A 17,723-nucleotide genomic window follows, 5' to 3' on the forward strand; every position below is an offset into this window, starting at 1 on the left:
ATTATTTTTGATTGCTCCGGGGTCCACGCACATGGGCGGGACTATTCACTAGATTAGGACTATACACAGAGATACCCTACTACAGAAGCTCCTTTCCCCCCTCGTAGGTACAAATTTAGGACAGGCCACTAAATGCTGCTGTCCACTCCTTAGTTTCTCCATAGCTAGCAGCCATGGTTTACCCAAAGTAGGATCCGCTTTGTGGAAATGGATTTTCAGTAAAAGTCAATCATCATTAAAAGCTAGTTAGTTTGGCAGTCAAACTAGACCATGAACAACAAATTTAATGATCAAAATCCACAGATGATTCGGTCTTTAAATCAAACTGGATGCTTAGCACGAGAGATGCCTCTTCAGTGTGAAGGGCTGCACTTTCAATTGCACTGAAAACGGTGAAGTAGTAAATGAAGTGAAAGGTAGGTTTCCATGAGTAACTGCAATTAGAAAATCCTGAAAATAGCAGTTCGGACAGTTTAATATAATACACAAAGCTTTCTAGAGCAGAGAAGCATTTTCTATGCACGAAATCCCATATTTGCAAACCATGGAAGATTATATCAAATACTAGGGCACCAAAACACTTCATTCCACCATCAGGATACGAGCGGACACTGAAACCTGTACTGCTGCATAACAATACACAGTCTTTGCTTGGAATTCACAAGAGTAAGTAAGCGCTTGGAATTCACAAGAGTAAGTAAGCACTTGGCAATGACACCTGGGTAATGAAAACTTTTCAGCCAGGTATTTGTCCATGGCAGGTTTGGACCCATGAACAGCTCCTAGGCACAGAGATGTTACAAGGTACGCAATTTATAATTTCCTAACACATGCCTGCCTGCAAACTAGGCATATTCCATCGGGACCGCATTACATTCTATTACTTCGTCCCAGGTTTTCGTGTATTATTACTCTAGGTGGATTATTTCTGACAGAAAACTATAAAATAGTTCACTGGTACTCACTGATGTTCACATGTACAAGGGGAGAGTAAAGAACTCCTTGACTAAACCCGTGCAGACCGTTCTGATTAACTATGACAGGAAAAGAGATTGTACTGATCCCATCACAACAGTAGTCTGGTCTGCCAGTGTGCTTTACATTTGAGAAAGGGTAGAGCACAAACTAAAATATTTCTTCAACTGTCACTCGCTAACCTTTGATGTGAATGCACCAGTCAGCACAATATTTTTCATAATACCAAGTAGATTCCAGGAAATAAATTAAAATCTAGAAGAAAAGGGCAGATATAGGGTCTTTAGTGCAGTGGCGCCCTGGAAAAAGTCCAAAAGAAATTATGCACTTTTTTTGGAAGCATGGCAATTCGTCAGTATATATCAGATTACGATCCACCCATGTGCCACAAAGAGTCCATCTGGATGTACTAACACTGCCTGTTTAGCATGTCCTTAGTCAGGGTACTAACCTTGTGCCCTGGTGCTCCAGGGATTGTAATAATTTTGTGCTCCTGTGTCGTGATTTTTTAGTTTTTCTGACCACACATGTGCAATTCTTCCACTAGTGCACACTCTTTAAAATATCTATTGCAAGCACTCTTTCAAGTTTGATCCTTGCCTTGATGGAAACGCTTTTACCTGGGTGCAGGCCTCCTTTCATTCTCACACAGTGATCCCAAATATCTTCTTCCCAGAGTCGTCTACCTTTCAATGCTATTTTTTTTTTTACTTGTATCCCTTAAGGGCCTTGTTGAGCTGGGATACAAATATGTGCCAGGCCAAAAGGTAATATTGACTATATGGGGGGGGGGGGGGGGGGGGGGGGGGGGGGTTGAGCTTCGAGCTTCAGTTAAGTGCTGGACATCCAGGCCTGGATGAGACGCAGGCAGTGGTTCAGGAGCTGGTTTCTAGAACAGAGAAAACTTTGAGGCCAAATTGTGCATCAATGTCATATTAATGAATCTTGATGTTTAGATCTGTGAACAGAGCTCCAAGGGCATTTAGATGGTGAAAAAGACAGGACCTGGTATGGAATTTAGGGGACTCAGCAGGTAATAGGGATTCTTTTGGGACCAGGCGGTGACCATGTACATAAATTGGTGCAGAGTGAAAAGGAAGGTGGAAACAGAGGGAAAGACATTGCAAGTGAACCCCATTCAAGATTTTAGGGTCTGGTAGAAATTTGGATGTACAATATCCAGACCGGGAGCCTCCTCTATCCATTACCAGGGAATGTAACTGAGCATTACTCCCCTATTTCTTCCAAATTTTAGTTTTTTTCCAAAATCAATTGGATAAGTTTCCTGCAGCAATGCTTTTCCTGGCAAGTGTCTTCAAAGGAATGAAAGCCTCCCGTCTCTTGACCAAACGATTAAGGCCCACACACTCCATTAAGTCTTTCGTCGTCATTAAATAGGAATACTAAACTGCTCTGTGGAACAGACATAGCACATGCATTACAAATATATGATGCTAAAAACATATGGAGACTAGAATGGTTACACAATTTAATTTGACCAAACTCATACATAACTCTCACTCTGGGTAAACGCCGCACAATTGATGCATTACTACCTTCAAGAAAGGGGCAGACTGTGACCCAAAGCAAATTTAGGATCTATCCCTACCTTGCTGCACCCCGTATGGACAAATATGGGCTCCGCCGATGATAGCAGATGTGTCACCTTCGATATGACTTCAAGTCTTCAAGATGCAATAAGTGCATACAATGTAGGGGATGGGAGGCACCTAAACTCCCCATACATGCAGATTCCATCAGTTTCACCATCTCCTCAGTACTTCTTCATGGTGCTTCTGCTGCAGTTGTCCCATTCTCAGGGCCAGGCAGATCCAAAGCCCCATCTAATCTGCCAAGCCTCGGCCTGAGAGACCAAAAAGCATGGGGAGCCCAGAACGCTAGTGCCAACTTAAATATCACAGGAGCAAAATGGACTGCAATTGAGGGCAGCACGAAGCACAAGCGCTCCTACTTCCAGGGTCAGGCCAAGGAGTAGCAAAGCCTGCAGTCTGTTAACTGGGGAATTCATACAGTAGGACACGTAACAATGCACAGCTCAGGACATCCACAGGGCATCCGCATGAAGGGGGGTTGGGAGGACACCCTAGTACCAAATAATCTTCATTGTCATTTGTAGAATGCATTGTTACACCCAAATGTGTGTCCCCGCGCCAAAATAAGACAAACGGGAGGAGAACGGAACTTGGCAAGAGTGGACAGATTAAGAGAGGGACCTGAAAAGCCATGTTTTCAGATCTGTGCGAAAGGCTCGTTCAGTAGAGCAAGCCTTCAGGGAGAGCAGAAGAGAATTTCATGTTTTTGCAGCTGGGTATCTGAGCGAGCGCCCGTTCTAGCCCTGCAGACTCTGGGAACACCTGTGTGCAGGGTTCCAGCAGGGCAGTAAGGTGTAATGAGACCTCCGGTAGCTGGGTTCCTTGTCCCACCACATTTTATAGCAGTAACACATTGCCTTAAAATAACTTTTCCACTGGAACCCAATGTAAATCCTCCAGAGCTTTTGAGGCACACAATCTCTTGGGAAGCCTTAAAACCAGACGAGCTGCAGCGTTCTGAATACGCTGCAATCTCGTCAGGCTTTCTTTGTTGGTGCCTAAATAAAGGACATTTTCGTAGTCCAAATGTGATGTGACCAGAGCATGGACAATGGTCTTTCTGGCAGGTGTTGTCAAAAGATCAATTAATTTCCTTAGCATTTTAAGAATGCCGAAGCACTTTTCAACAACTACTCTGATCTGATGATTGAAGGAGAGATATGAATCAAACCAAATCCCCAAGATTTTTTGTTGCATTTTTGGGCGTGGGGACCTGACTCAATGCATTGGGAGAAGGTTTTCTGCCCAGAAAGCTGAAAGAGGTCTGTTCCCGCGACCTCCTCTTCTCTATTTCACTCACGGTGATCCGGGAGCCACGTTGCGTTTACGGAGGCCCAAACAGCAATATCACGCCCTGCAGCACAGGGCAAAACTGTTCCGGATGATATCGGAGGAGCCGTACACACCTAGGGTACAGTTACTGTCACTTATCTGTAAAGATCCAGGGTTGCAAAGTTTTTGTCTGGGGTGTTAGGATCTCTGGTCGAATGAGTGTTGCTGGCCATGCTGCCTGGCAAAGCCATCTAGGAACTATGCTTCATTGATAGTAAATAGGTGCAAGTCTATCATATGAATTGGTGTGAAGGTGAACAATGGTCTTTACTTGGTTTTTTCCATTGGTAGCCTTCTTTATCTACATTGCAAAGAGAATCATCCGTCATTTCACAACTTTGTTGTATGAGGTAAAAATAGAAACCTTCTAAAAAACAGATTAACAAAAGTTCGACTACAATGCTGAAATATATCACTCCACCAAAACATAAGGAAGAGATCACATGCTAGACACGGACATGAAGCTGAAGTGATATTATATGCATTACATGTGAGAAGCAAGGCACAACTGGTTGTCAAAAGCAGGAGAATTCAACGAGTCAAGGGTACTTGGTGAATATCACGGCACAGAAAAAAGATTGGGAAATCGCTGCCTAATCAACTTCAGAAAGTGCTTGTGTTGACAGTTAAAGTTTTTAATAGTGGTCACACAATACAGTAGCGAAATGAATGCATTAGACTCATCACAAATGTAAGGGGAGTGCTGTGCAATTTACCATGCATAGTTAATTGAAAAGATAAAGAATGTATGCCTCACCTGCTCTCCCTTTGCTTTTGGTACAATTCGCTTGTCCTCCATGTCACACTTGTTTCCTAGCAGCATTCTTTCTACGTCTTCATTAGCATGCTACAAAAAGTAGTAAAGTATTTACTTTAAGGAAAACAAATCAATTTAAAGTTATTCAGAACATTTATACAATTTTATTCAAATTGAACGTTGATTCTCCAAACACTAATTGTCACCCACACAAGCTTGATTTAACAGGAATCTTTGAAAGCTAGTCTTTCAACCGACGCACCGCATGTGGTCAGTACCCACAACAGCCACTAACAAATCTCGAGCACTTTTTCTTAGAGGCTAAAGTAGGAACAAGTAATCATTCCAATGAAGACCTCATTGTATCAGACACCACACAGCTAGTTCTGAAGCACGCCTGACCCCCTACTTGATAAGATAACCAGCACTTTCATATACCCTTTTCACAAGATTTGCAAATAAAACATTTGAGATAAATTAAAAACCAATCACTTTCCCGTAAAAAAAAAATACATTTGAGCTTGAAGAATTCTGGATTCACATGCTGTGCATTATTGCAGCAAGTGGTTGAGCCCAGAAACAATGGTCTCTAAAACCACTTTCTTTCAGATATCAAACATACAAGAAGTCTTGCTGACTCACTGTAAAGTCTGGTGTAAGCCATCAATCACAGTATGTAGACACCCTCTTCAGATTATTTGTATGTCCCTTAGTGTTTGTTAGCCTCTCTACTTTTCATCAACTCCCCCACCTATGTGGGAGGAGCACAAGTCAATCTAGATGAGCTTCAAACGCCATACTATTGTTACAGGTATGTAAACAGTTTCTTTTGCAACATGAATATCTCCAGGATTGATATGCTCTGCATAGATTACATCTCAATTTTAATTTTAGGTGGAGCAGGAGGGTGAAATGCAGGTAGCTGTACGTGTTTTAGTACATCCATTCCACCTGGGACTCTTCGAGTGTACATACATAGTGCTTGGTAAAGGTATGTTCAGTTGCCTATGTTGTTGCCATACACTTATTCTTTAAATAAGCATTAGTAATGCATGCTAGTGTAGCCCCTTTTTCCTCGTATACAGTGCCCTTGGTCTTCCTTCTACTGCATAGCACAGCTGTATGGCCTGTACTATTCATCTCGCTATAGATCCCTAAGAAATGGGGATGGTTTGCCGTGTAGAGTGTGCAATAAAGAACTGATCTGTTTTCTTACTGGTTTAGTATTTTGTATGTAGATTATTATTGCTCCCATGCATTAATGTTTGAAGCACTCTTTTGGCCGGTCCCTTTCCTGTTGAAAGAATGTAGGTAGATCAACAAACTGAGTGACATGGGCAGCTTTGGAGCACATGATGATTTGTTCTCTTTATCACGTTCTCCTAGAGTATTTGGAGACACGTTGTCCTTGAGTATTTGGAGAAATGGTTCTTGAATAGAGAGGATTGCTGTGAGGAATACAGTCTTAAATGAGAGATGATTTGGTCATTAGTCAAAGGGCTACCTCATCAGTTCTAACAGCACTAGGTTGAGTTTTCAGCTTGTAATAAAACAGACTGGGTGAGTGTCAAGTCGGTGGGTGGGAGCGGTTGGTATCTTTATACTTATGTTTTCAGCACGGGAAAAGGATTCTTGCCTGTAGTGCCCATAGTGTGCACCACAATAACAGGCAGGTGGTCTCCTGGAGAAGCACATGAATGCTTATAATTTCTCAAAGACATTGGAAATGTTAACCCTTCCTAAATTTGCTTGATAGTGCCGCACATAAAGCCAATTTTGCAGTGTAGCACTTACAAGTAGTTAGCCTTCTTTCTTCTGATCACCTCCATGCACTCACTAGGTACATGCAAGCAAGCATTTTCTATGTCATCAGCAGCAATGCTGCCGGCTGACAAACCTTTCATGCTGCATTGTTGGCATATCTGGCATCTTTGCAATAGTTATTCTATCTAACGGTTTTCCCATTAGTGAATGTCTAAGTGAAGACTTGTTAATGGTATGGAAGGAAAGCATGATGCCATTGTGCTTACTGGAAAAAAAAATTGATTGACGGAATGCTGGACAATGCAAACATTTCACCCCCAGTCACAAGGATCTGGGTTTAATCCACCATTCTTTTGCTCACCACACCACCCAGTTTGGGCCCAGCCATTTGCAAATCATTCTTGACCCTGTTCCTTGTGGGAACAGTCCAGCCCGAACTGCCAAGCCAGGTCCTCACTGGACCAGAAACAACCGTAGATTAAGACTGATTTGCATATGGCTGGGTTCAAACTGGAATGGCATGGTGAGCAGAAAAACGATGGATTTAGGCCCAGATCTGTACTTGGGTGAATGTATGACATTGTTCTGCATTCTGTCCATCAATTGTTTTTGCATACCCAGAGTGGGATGGGTATGCCCAGACGTGGTTCCCGTGCTCTCCATGCCACTGGAGTCAAGCTACCCTGCCTGAAGAGGGGTAAAACCCCGAAACCGGTCCTAGGATGCAGGTTTCCTGTCCAGGGAGTACCTGGCCTGGCAGTTCGGGCTGAACTGTTCCCATTGGGCACAGGGTCAAGACTGATTTGCATATGGCTGGGTTCAAACTGGAATGGCATGGTGAGCAAAAAAATACGATGGATTTAGGCCCAGATCTCTGTACTGGGGGGGTGGAGCTTGCTCGAGACCAAGATGGACGCTTGAGTCTCGAGCTCTGCAACACCGGCATATTATACTGCAACAATGCTTCAGCCTGAAGCCATAGAAACTACTGCCTGTTCGAGAACTAGCCGTCGGAAGGCAACCGCAGCCCAACAATGCGATCCTGACCTCCCCAGCTCCAGGGACTTCGGAGATAAGGAAGGGATATGGGGGAACAGCGCCGGGCCACAGAGCCCCGGCCTGGAGCACTGGCGGAGGTGGAGTCGCGTCAGAGTACGGGCTGTGCAGAGCTCAGACTGACGCCCGGTCTCTTGAGCCTGTGAGGTCCGATCGCGGCCGTGAACAGTGTGGACCTGACAGAGCTTGAAGGGCTGTGGAGTTTCTATAGGAGCTGCGCCTGCCCGAATGCACTGATGTAACGCGGGGTTATCTGGCCGCGACATCGACGAGCGGACCTGAGGCGCTGCGGGGGCTCTTTGAGCGGCGCCCCACCTGGTCTGCTGAGGGCGTGGAGAACGGCGGTGAGTGGGAGCATATCCCGCCGCAATTATCAAAAACCAGGCTGCCGATGTAATGTGCTGTGGGTCCGGGCGTACATGACCGGCTGAGTGGGACCGCCATTTTGTCAGTTTTTGGGAGCGCGGTGAGGAGCAGCAGCGGCGCGAGAGAGGGGACACGAGACTGAGCTGGCAGTAATTGAGGCGGCGGAGGGAACTAAAGGGCAGCTGCATCAGGAGTCACTGGGGCACGGAGCTCAGGCCCCTGGGGGCACAGCAATACAGTGACTGGCTGGGGGTGCTGTGGCAAGACCCAACTGCATGCGCGTCAAAGCAGTGCATTTATCACTGATCACGCCGCCGGGCAGGATATTATATACTGTGGAGGGAGTAGCCAGGGCTGTGAAGAGCTGACTGCACACAAGCCCCTCATGGGGCGCCAGAGTTGAATCCGGACACTGGAACCACAGGTCTTACTGACCCTGCGTGGAGAGGCAACTACTGGTTCAGGGGCGATCGGGGGCTTTCAAAGCCGAGTGGAACACACCCTGGTTGTTAAATTGGACTCCACCCTGCCGACGCCGCATTTCCCCAGATAGTGAGCTTCACTGCTGAGGGTAATCTCAGAAGAGGTGAACCTTTGTTTAGCCGCTATTGGACCACCACCAGCAGGGGAGCTACATATTGAACCAACAAAGTGACTACACTAGGCTACAATGGGCAGTGCAGATAGGACACAAGCTAAGCTGACATTCGAACAAAAATGCTCTAAATCACACGACACTGCGACGGAGGAAACCAGTAGGACTTCTGCCCCCATAGAAGATGAGGCTGACATCCGGAGCATGCTGCGAACCCTGGAAAAAGGCCTGCAAGGTGGCATCACTTCCTTGGGCACGAAGATATACATACCTGATGGATAGAATGGGGGAAAGACTGGATAAACACATGGAGTGGCACGGCAGCTCACGGAGGTAGAGGAGGCGCAAACAACACTGGACTCTGACCACAAACAGCTTGGAAGGGTTATCAGTGTTTTGCAAGATAAAACAGAGGACGTGGAAGCGCGCTCACGACTGCAATCTGTGAATAACGGGCCTGCCAGAGACTACGCAAACCAGCAACATGGAGCATTTCGTGGAGAAGCTGTTGGTTACTCTCAGGGGCGGCTGGTGAAATTTTCAAGTGGTGAGGCGCAAACTGATTTGAGAGTGCGGGCCCCAGGCCACTCAGGCCGGCGGCGACCCCCCCCCCCCCCATACACAACACTCAAAGAAATGTATTCACACACGCATACACACAAACACATCCATTCGCAACACTCTCCACCAAACATTCATGCAAACACGCACGCTCGCACCAAACACTTTAAAATAAAAGAAAAACACACACTTACCTTGCTGCCGGTCCCGGTCCGCGCCACCTCTGGGCTCTGCTCCCCCACACGTACAGGCTCACAGCGCCCCCTGGCCAATCCTGGCGCCAGGGGCACAGGTACCTTCTCGCCCGCAGCACGCCCATTAAGGCTCCAAATGGGCATGCACAACGTCGCAAAAACACAAGTGCGCATGCGTGGGCACGGGTAAAAATTCACCCTCCGTCCCCACGCATGCGCACTTGTGTTGCCACCTGTACAATCATGTCAATCAATCAACATGACGCCAGACCGCCCACCCCTTCAGACTCTAAAGGGGCAGGGCGGTCTGCCGTCATGTTGATTCATTGACATGATTGACGCCGAGGGAGCTGCGGGGGGGCTACGCCCCCACACCCCAATGGACGAACCGCCCCTGGTTACTCTCCTGGGAGCCGAGGTTTTCTCAAACAGGTTTGTAGTGGAGAGGGCACACTGCTCCTTGGGGCCCAGGCCACAGCCGGGGCCCCCCCGCGCCCGATCATAGCCAAACTGTTAAATTACCGTGACAGATGCAGCTTTGCGGGCGGCAAGGGACAAACAATCGTTGGCATATGAAGATTCGAACATCTCTCTATATCCGGATTTCACCGCCCGCGTGCAGAAAGCGCACAGACAATTTGTGCCCATGAAAAAACGTCTGTGAATTAGGCCTGGACTACGCCATGCTCTATCCAGCAAAACTGCGAGTGAATAAACAAGGACGCTCCCACCTATTCACCGACCAAAAGGCTCTACAGAAGTCTCTAAAAGACTGGTTCAAAGAACAGCGACAGAGCCCGGAACAGCAGCTCCTGGATGAGGCGACCGGAGGATCACTTGAGGAGCAGGACTGAGGCTGACCACCTAAGGCAAAACTGATAAGTAACGGGGAATTGGGGGTGGGGGTGAGGATAGCGAGGAGTTAGGGTGAGACGTTAATTGCTAAATAGACCCAGCGGTATCCCAAAGTCATCTCTGCTCCTATGCCAATGCGATAATTGACAGATAGTGACTACATACAGTGTTGAATGAGAACCTGAGGCACAGCGCTAGGCGCAGGGTCTAGACTGGTGGCTGCGTAACATGAGCACTGGGGAAAGTGCTGGGCTGCGGGGTGTATTTGTCGGCTCTAATAGCTGTGAAGCAGTGTATGGTGGGGGCTGTGTGTGCGGGGGTCGGGGCGAGAGAGTGTCTGCGTTTGACAGATAGCTACATACAGAGCGACCTCTGCCCACGAGCGTTAAGCGCCACCACAGTTTCTAGAGTTCAAGGGGGTTGGGGGGAATGGGATGATGCTCACGGGGTTATCGCGCGACCGAGTTGTGGGTGGTCTGCTGTGGGGGGGGGGGGGGGGGGGGGGGGAGTGAGGGGATGGGTCGAAGCTGTTGTTTTTGTTCTTGAAGAGGTCTGCTAAAGTGTTACAAGATACTTACATCATACATAACCCACTAGAGTCCGGAAACACTGATAATTGACGGACATGATGGTGGGGGCTGATATGACCACCACCCTGAGAGCTAAAGATTCCCTTAGAGCCTTATAATGGAACGTCAGAAGCCTAAACGATCATCGCAAACTACGCAAGGTGTTTAACTACCTTACTAGACATGATGTAGACGTAGCCTTACTTCAAGAGACTCACCTCCCACCACATGGCTCAATGTTGCGCTCCAGGGGCCTTTTGGGTAATATCAACTCCTCCGGCTTTACCACCCATGCTAGAGGGGTACTGACAAGGGTTAATCCCAGGTCGGAATACACCTATTCAACAACTGGCTGCAGATGAGGAGGGACGGTTTGTTCTATCTAAGTGTCAGGGGAGGGGAATGGACCTACTCCTAGTTAATGTTTATGGCCCCAATTACGACTGCCCGAAGTTCTTTGCTAATTTGGCTGGTACGATAACTGGTTGCGCAACGACACAAATACTCTGGGGCGGAGATTTTAATTTAGTAGGTAATCCTGAATTAGACAGGTCAGGGGGCCCAGCAAGAAGACCAGCACTGGCAGCTAGAGCCATAGAAAGAGCTATAATCAGTATTGACCTGTCAGATGTTTGGAGGGAGACACACCCGGCAGACAGAGGTTTCACGCATATCACAACCTACATACATGAATAGACTTTTGGCTAGCGTCGACGCCCCTACTGTCTTAGATTCGTTCTTGTCAGGTCCTGCCGCGCTCTTGGTCAGATCACTGGCCCCTATTACTGGTCCAATCCACGCCTAAGAAAACAATTCCACCTTTTACATGGTGTTTCCCCCCTTTCTCACTGCTAGACCCTCTCTTCAAGGAGGAGATAGAGTCGATAGATTCATATTTTGCTACAAACATTGGGTCAGTGGACAGCTTCCAGACGGTGTGGGGGGCTTTCAAGCTATATATCCGAGGGGTGGCTATGGTTAAGCATTCGGGGGTACTGCGCTCTATAAGACAGAGGTCGTCAAATATGGAACGGGATTTGGCTGCTCTGGAAGCTAGACAGACGGCCGGGGACGACGAGGAAGTCACAGGAGCGATCCTGAATCTATTATCAGAATACCACGAGGCGGCGGACAGTGAGGTGAAACACTTCGGCAAGTATGCCACAGCGCGAACATATGGTGAGAGAGACAGGCCGGGATCGGTACTGGCTAACATGTTAAAGATTAAATGCTGCAAAACACTCATCACTGAAATTAGATCGGATGGGGGCGAACTGCTAACGGTCGACGGGGACATTGCCAACAGGTTCAGAGATTACTACGTGAGGCTATATGCCTCCCGCTCCTAAGGAATGGATGACGAAATTTTTGACTATCAAGAGCACATCAAGCTCCTCTTCCTGTCAGACACACAGAAGATTTCTAATGCTCCCCAAAGAAAGAGACGAGATAGTGGAGGCTCTTGCAAGCATGAGGACAGCCAGCGTCCTAGGTACGGACGGCCTCACAGTGGGCTTTTACCAAGCTTTTATAGAACTACTGCTCCCACACATCTCAGCGTTATTCGACAACCTATGTGTGACAGGCACGATGCCGCAATCTAGGAGGGAAGCGATTTTAGTGGCTATTCCCGAACCGGGTAAACCTGCTGAGGAGTGCGGCTCTTACAGACCGCTTTATGTGGACACAAAATTGTTTGCGAATATTTTGGCTAATAGCTTGGCCCTGTTGACCCCAGAACTCGTCGCCCCGGAACAGGAAGGGTTCATACCAGAGAGGAGCCTACAATCTTAGTACGGTACTTGGAAAAATGCAACATGTCCGACAAGACAAGAGCCATCGGAGAAGGCTTTCGACTCGGTGGAGTGGCCCTTCATGCGACAGGTGCTAACTAGAATGGGACTTGGCCCCGCATTCCTCCAAATGATAGGAGTGTTGTACAACGCCCCCTCGGCTCGTATACGGCTGGGGAATCTTATCACAGAGGCCATTTCCATCTCCAGGGGAACCCGGCAGGGATGCCCCCTGTCACCAACGTTATACGCACTAGTCACAGAGCCCCTTGCTTGTGCGCTAAGGGAATACCATGGACACAGAGGGGTCAGGTTCCCTACCTATGAGATTGTGGACTCTACGTATGCTGATGACACTTTGTTATACGTGAGAGACCCGGAAAATAATTTCTCTCCCCGGTCCTCCGAGAGGTGGTGCACTTTGGCGCTTTATCAGGGTTACGGGTCAATTGGACGAAATCCATAGCATTCCCACTCACCTCGGCTATGGTGCATTTTCGAGATGGATTACCTATTGCAATGGTCTGACGACTCAGTCAGGTACCTCAGCATTAGATTGCACACAGACTCGGACATTGAGTTCCGTGAAAATTACGGTACAGCTGTCGCACAATTAGAGGATGACGTTGAGGTCTGGATAGGACTGCCTTTATCACGGATTGGCAGGGTCTCCATCATGAAGATGGTGGTGTTGCGCAGGTTGCTGTACTTGTTCGTCAACATACCGATAGTGTTGCCGCGCTCTGTCTTTGCCAGAATCAATAGGTCATTGTTACGATTGGCATGGGTAGGCAAGCAGGCACGAGTGCAATGGCGAGTGCTAACCCTGCCATATCACCTGGGAAGACTGGGTGCGCCTGATTTGGAGTTATGTTACAGAGTGGCGCAGGGAGCCCACTCACATGGATGGGTTCATGGGGCGGATACTATCCCATATCTTCGGCTTTAAAAGCTTTATGCTGGTCCTCTCCCTCTTCCACCGGTTATTCTGTAGCCGGTCGATCACAGGATGGGCATACTGGACTCGCTTAACTCGACGAGGCACGCATGGCACTGCCTGTTACAGCAACAGGCGGGGGCACTATTATACTTCCCGGACTTGTCAATAGATTGGACGGTCTGGTTGGCCCCTTGCAGGGACGGAGGGGTCGTACGAGTGCTGCGAGTTGCAAAAACATGGGACGATGTCATAGTCCCCATAGTCCCCACTGAAGCACCCACCTTGCTTCAACGCTTTCAGTTCCACAGGGTACGCAGGGCTCTATAACAACAACTGGGGGACGACCTAAGTGAATCCCCCGAAATTAAAGAACTGTCGTATCTCATTAAAACTAAATCCCCCCATAGGCTTGTCTCTAATTTATACAAGTTAGCAATGTCACAGAGCAAATCAGTATACAAAAGCAAGGTTGGCCTAGCAGCGTGATCTGGACATGCCCATAGACGACGCAATGTGGTCTTATTGCTGCACTAACACAAAATGCATATCGCTTCACGGCAGACACAGACTTCTACATTTCAAATATATTAGAGTTTACCACACACCGGATAGATTACAGAGATGCGGGCTAAGGGAGGAGGCAACCTGTGAAAGGTGCCACTCACCAGTGGCGGATTTCATTCACTTGGCGTGGAGCTTCCCGGGCGTCTACTAGTATTGGGACAAGGTATTCCAGGAACGGAGCATCATAGCTGGGTTCGAGATCGCCCCTTACCCTGCCGTGGCGCTGCTAGGATACTCTAAACAATTACAGAAAGCAGCCCGCAGACTGGTAGACAAGGGCCTCTTGATGGCAAAACGGAGGGTGGCAATGTGCTGGATGATGGGCCCCTTGCCTACAATGACACAGTGGCCGCGAGACGCAGTGGCGTCACTAGGGTTGGTGTCACCCAGTGCGGGTAACTCATGGTGTCACCCCCTCACGACTTACCCCATGAATCCATGATGGACCTCCTCGAGGAGATGTATTCATCTGTGCAGCACCCACAGAGGTCCTCCTTCTGGGGCCTTTCCAAGCCCACTCCTCTACACCGGAGTCTAAAGCACTGCAGAGGTATTACCCATCCTTTCATAACTCCTACCAGTGTGTTTATCTTACTGTGCCGGTTTATCTTCTTCTGGTTTAGGGTTTAGTATTACAGCGACATTGTTTGTGGCACCAAACAATATGCAGAGAGGTCTGCGTGTTTTCAGTGGCCCAGGTGCAAGGAAAGAAGTGCTCCCTCCGCCGTTTGAACTGTGTTGTACAGCATTAATCAGGGCTCCGGTGCAACTGCACCCTCTGCACCAAGGGAAGCTGCGCCACTGCAGGTTTTCTTTTCTGTACAGATCTCGCCCTGTTTTGTATTTCGCACAGTGAGTTCAGAGTGTGTTTGCCTGCTTTTGGTGTGTGTGTCGCCAGTTCATATTTGGGTTGGAGTCTTTCTGCGTTTGACGCAGTCTCCCTATGGGGTCTCCTGACAGACGGGCCCCCCAGTGGTCTTTGCATCGGGCAGTGTGTGCGTGCCTGCATTTACTGCATGCAGGTTTCTCATAAACACGTGTCTCTGGCATGTACTGGTCTCTGGCTACCAGCATTAAAGACAGCACTTGCCTGCTGTGGGGTCTGTTGTATTGTGTGTGCAGCTGCACCCGGGTCTGTGCAGTCAGGAGCGTGTTCGAGCGGGCAGAGTTCCCAGAGCCCCAAGCCTACGTGCCGCACACAGAAGTGCTGTGAGCCGTGTCATATTCACCCTGCTCTGCAGGCAGACGGCGGCAGGAGGAGGAGGTCAATTATGCATTACAAAACACAAGGGTAGATTTATAAGCCCCTTGCGCCACTTTTGCAGACTTGTAAATCTGCCCCACAGTTTTTAAAGCCCCAACATTAGGCCCTCGTTGTGATTAGTTTTGATTAAAGGACAGACCGGGCTTGGATCTGAAAGAATTCTCAACTCCCTTCAGAGAGGAAAGCCTCATACTTATGGAAAGCAGCCAGAATAAAATGCAATTAAAGTGCATTTCGTACTTAGCAGCATCGGTTAGTGGGCTCTGGCATTTACTGAAGTAATTCTTCCACATTTTTTCACATTAGTCAACAGGTGATTGCACTTCAATGACGCCCAAGACTCTTTTTTCAAATAATTTGTCAGCCCTTTTCCCTTTTAAAAAGTATTTTTTGCTTTCAGTGAAAGGGGAAGTCTTTCTTTTCTTTTCGTGCGCGCACCCGAATAGATGCCTTTAAGGTTCCGCCTGTGCCTTTATGGAGCAGCAGGATAATGTCACCGTTTTGCGATCACTTCAGAGGCTTGGGTAGAAAAAATTCACAAAAGCTGGCTGGTCCAGTGTGAAGTGTGAGATGTGTGATAACACATTTCTAGCGCTTCTAATGCACTGTAATTCCAGCCCGGGGAAAGGAGAGCTCGCCCGGGGATAATGAGTCAGTATTGGTGTCACCCCATGTGATGGTGTCACCCGGTGCAGTCCGCACCTCCCGCCCCCCCCCCCTAGTGACGCCACTGGTAAGACGTACTATTTTTGTACGCAATCATAGAATTTTAGCGAGCTGCCCCCTCCGCGGAGCAGACCAAAAAACTTCTGGGGTTTTTACACAACATACTTGAACAGTAAAAATGTGACTTCGGCGCAAGGGGTAACAACAGAACCTGTAGCAGACACCCCCCCCCCCCCCCCCCCCCAACATAAGGGACAAGTATCCACATGACATAGGGCACATACACCTCAAGAGGGAAGCAGTTGATCCCTAATCTATATAGGGCACAGAGGGTGAGGAGGAGAAATATACTGGTGCCAGGGACAATCAGTGGGAGGGACCGGTCATAGATTTGCAGTTGGATGGTGGTTTCGGGGGTTACATGTTAATATACACAGATAGGGTCCCAACAATGGGACATGAAGCCGACATCTTGTAGGTTAACTTTTTCTTCTCCAAGGAATAGTTATATTCACTGATTAGCAGCAGGCACCCTAAGTAGTATCAAGTGCCAATATTACTGCATGTGATGCTGCCCGGCCTCCGGGATGTGGGCAATAATGCTGTGTAAAGAGTCTTGGTCTCATAAGCTGCCGGCTCCAGGGTTGTAGGCATACGGCTGTGTATTTCAGTGACATTTATATTTACAACAAAACACTTAAAAAAATAGATCTCTGTACTGGGGTGAATGTATGACATTGTTCTGTATTCTGTCCATCAAATGTTGTTTTTGCCATTCTACTTACTATCTTCATGACTGTGCCTAAGAAGCTGACATGCGGTTGAGGCAAACATGTTCCCATCTACATCAAAAGCTATTGCTTTCCCCAAATCCAGCTTTGGCACAGAAACACTTCCTGTGACATGGCTGGGGTGGGGGTGCTTGAGGGGGAGTTGTTCAGTGAGCTTTTCACAAATTGACTAAATATTCTTGTGAGATAGTATGTGCTTAGAGAGGACAATGCTTGAACAAGTTACTCTTTAAGCATGGGAACATATATCATTTGGCATCTTAAGTGTGCTGCAAATATTGCCAAGGATTTTATGAACACTCATGATGATTACTTTATTCAGAAAGGTCCAACTCTTACTCATTCCTCTACCTCCGATTGCTAGTTCCTTCCTGTCGTATCCTTTTTGGATAACCGCTCCCAACAGGTGTGGATGCCCCCTTTCTCTTCATCAGATACCATGGTAGCCACAGGTGTCCCTCAAGGGTCTACATTGAGCCCCCTTTTGTTCAATGCCTACCTTACCCCCCTGATCGGTCTAGCGGAGAAGCTGGGTGCCAAAATTATGGCTTATGCTGACGACACCCAGCTTCTCTTTACCTGGAAGGGGGATGATCTGCAAACGGAGGGGGATGATTTGCAAACGGAGGTGGCTCATCGCTGCCTGTCAGCGGTCTTTTCATGGCTGGCCCAGGCCAGCCTGAAATGTAATGAAGAGAAATCCGAGGTGCTCCTCTATGGTCATTTTCCACCTGCCTTTAGAGAGTCTCTCTGGCCTCCTGGATTTCCTTGCCCCTCAGGAGATTGCGGTGTAGCAAAAAACCTGGGAATTTGGTTTGGGGCGGACTTAGGCTTCCATGAACAAATCATGCGTTTGTCAGGGATGTGCTTTGGCACACTGAAAGCCCTGAGAAGATTTTTTCCCTTGCTTCCCCGCGCTGCCAGGGAGACGGTGGTCAGGGCACTAGTACTGGCACGCCTGGATTATGCCAATGCCCTCCCTTGGCATTCCAGGGTACCGTCTGGGAAAATTACAGGTCATCCAGAACGCAGCAGTTAGGCTTGTATTTAACATCCCCAGATGCCTTA

General features: G+C 48.0%; 1 protein-coding gene across 2 annotated transcripts in view; it reads right to left on the bottom strand.

Annotated features, from left to right (window-relative positions):
• RAB10 (RAB10, member RAS oncogene family) overlaps nucleotides 1–17,723 on the bottom strand; it is a 274,345-nt gene that overhangs the window by 65,113 nt on the left and 191,509 nt on the right. For both annotated transcript variants that reach the window (XR_015296706.1, XM_086928101.1), the window contains exon 4: nucleotides 4,678–4,767. Coding sequence is in view for 1 of the 2 variants with exons in the window: in XM_086928101.1 (XP_086784227.1) it covers nucleotides 4,678–4,767 (90 nt within the window). In the remaining variant the exon portion in view is untranslated. The remainder of the gene's footprint in view (nucleotides 1–4,677; nucleotides 4,768–17,723) is intronic.

The sequence above is a fragment of the Lissotriton vulgaris genome, chromosome 6, assembly GCF_964263255.1.
Source record: "Lissotriton vulgaris chromosome 6, aLisVul1.2, whole genome shotgun sequence".
In the NCBI taxonomy this organism is placed as follows: Eukaryota; Metazoa; Chordata; class Amphibia; order Caudata; family Salamandridae; genus Lissotriton; species Lissotriton vulgaris.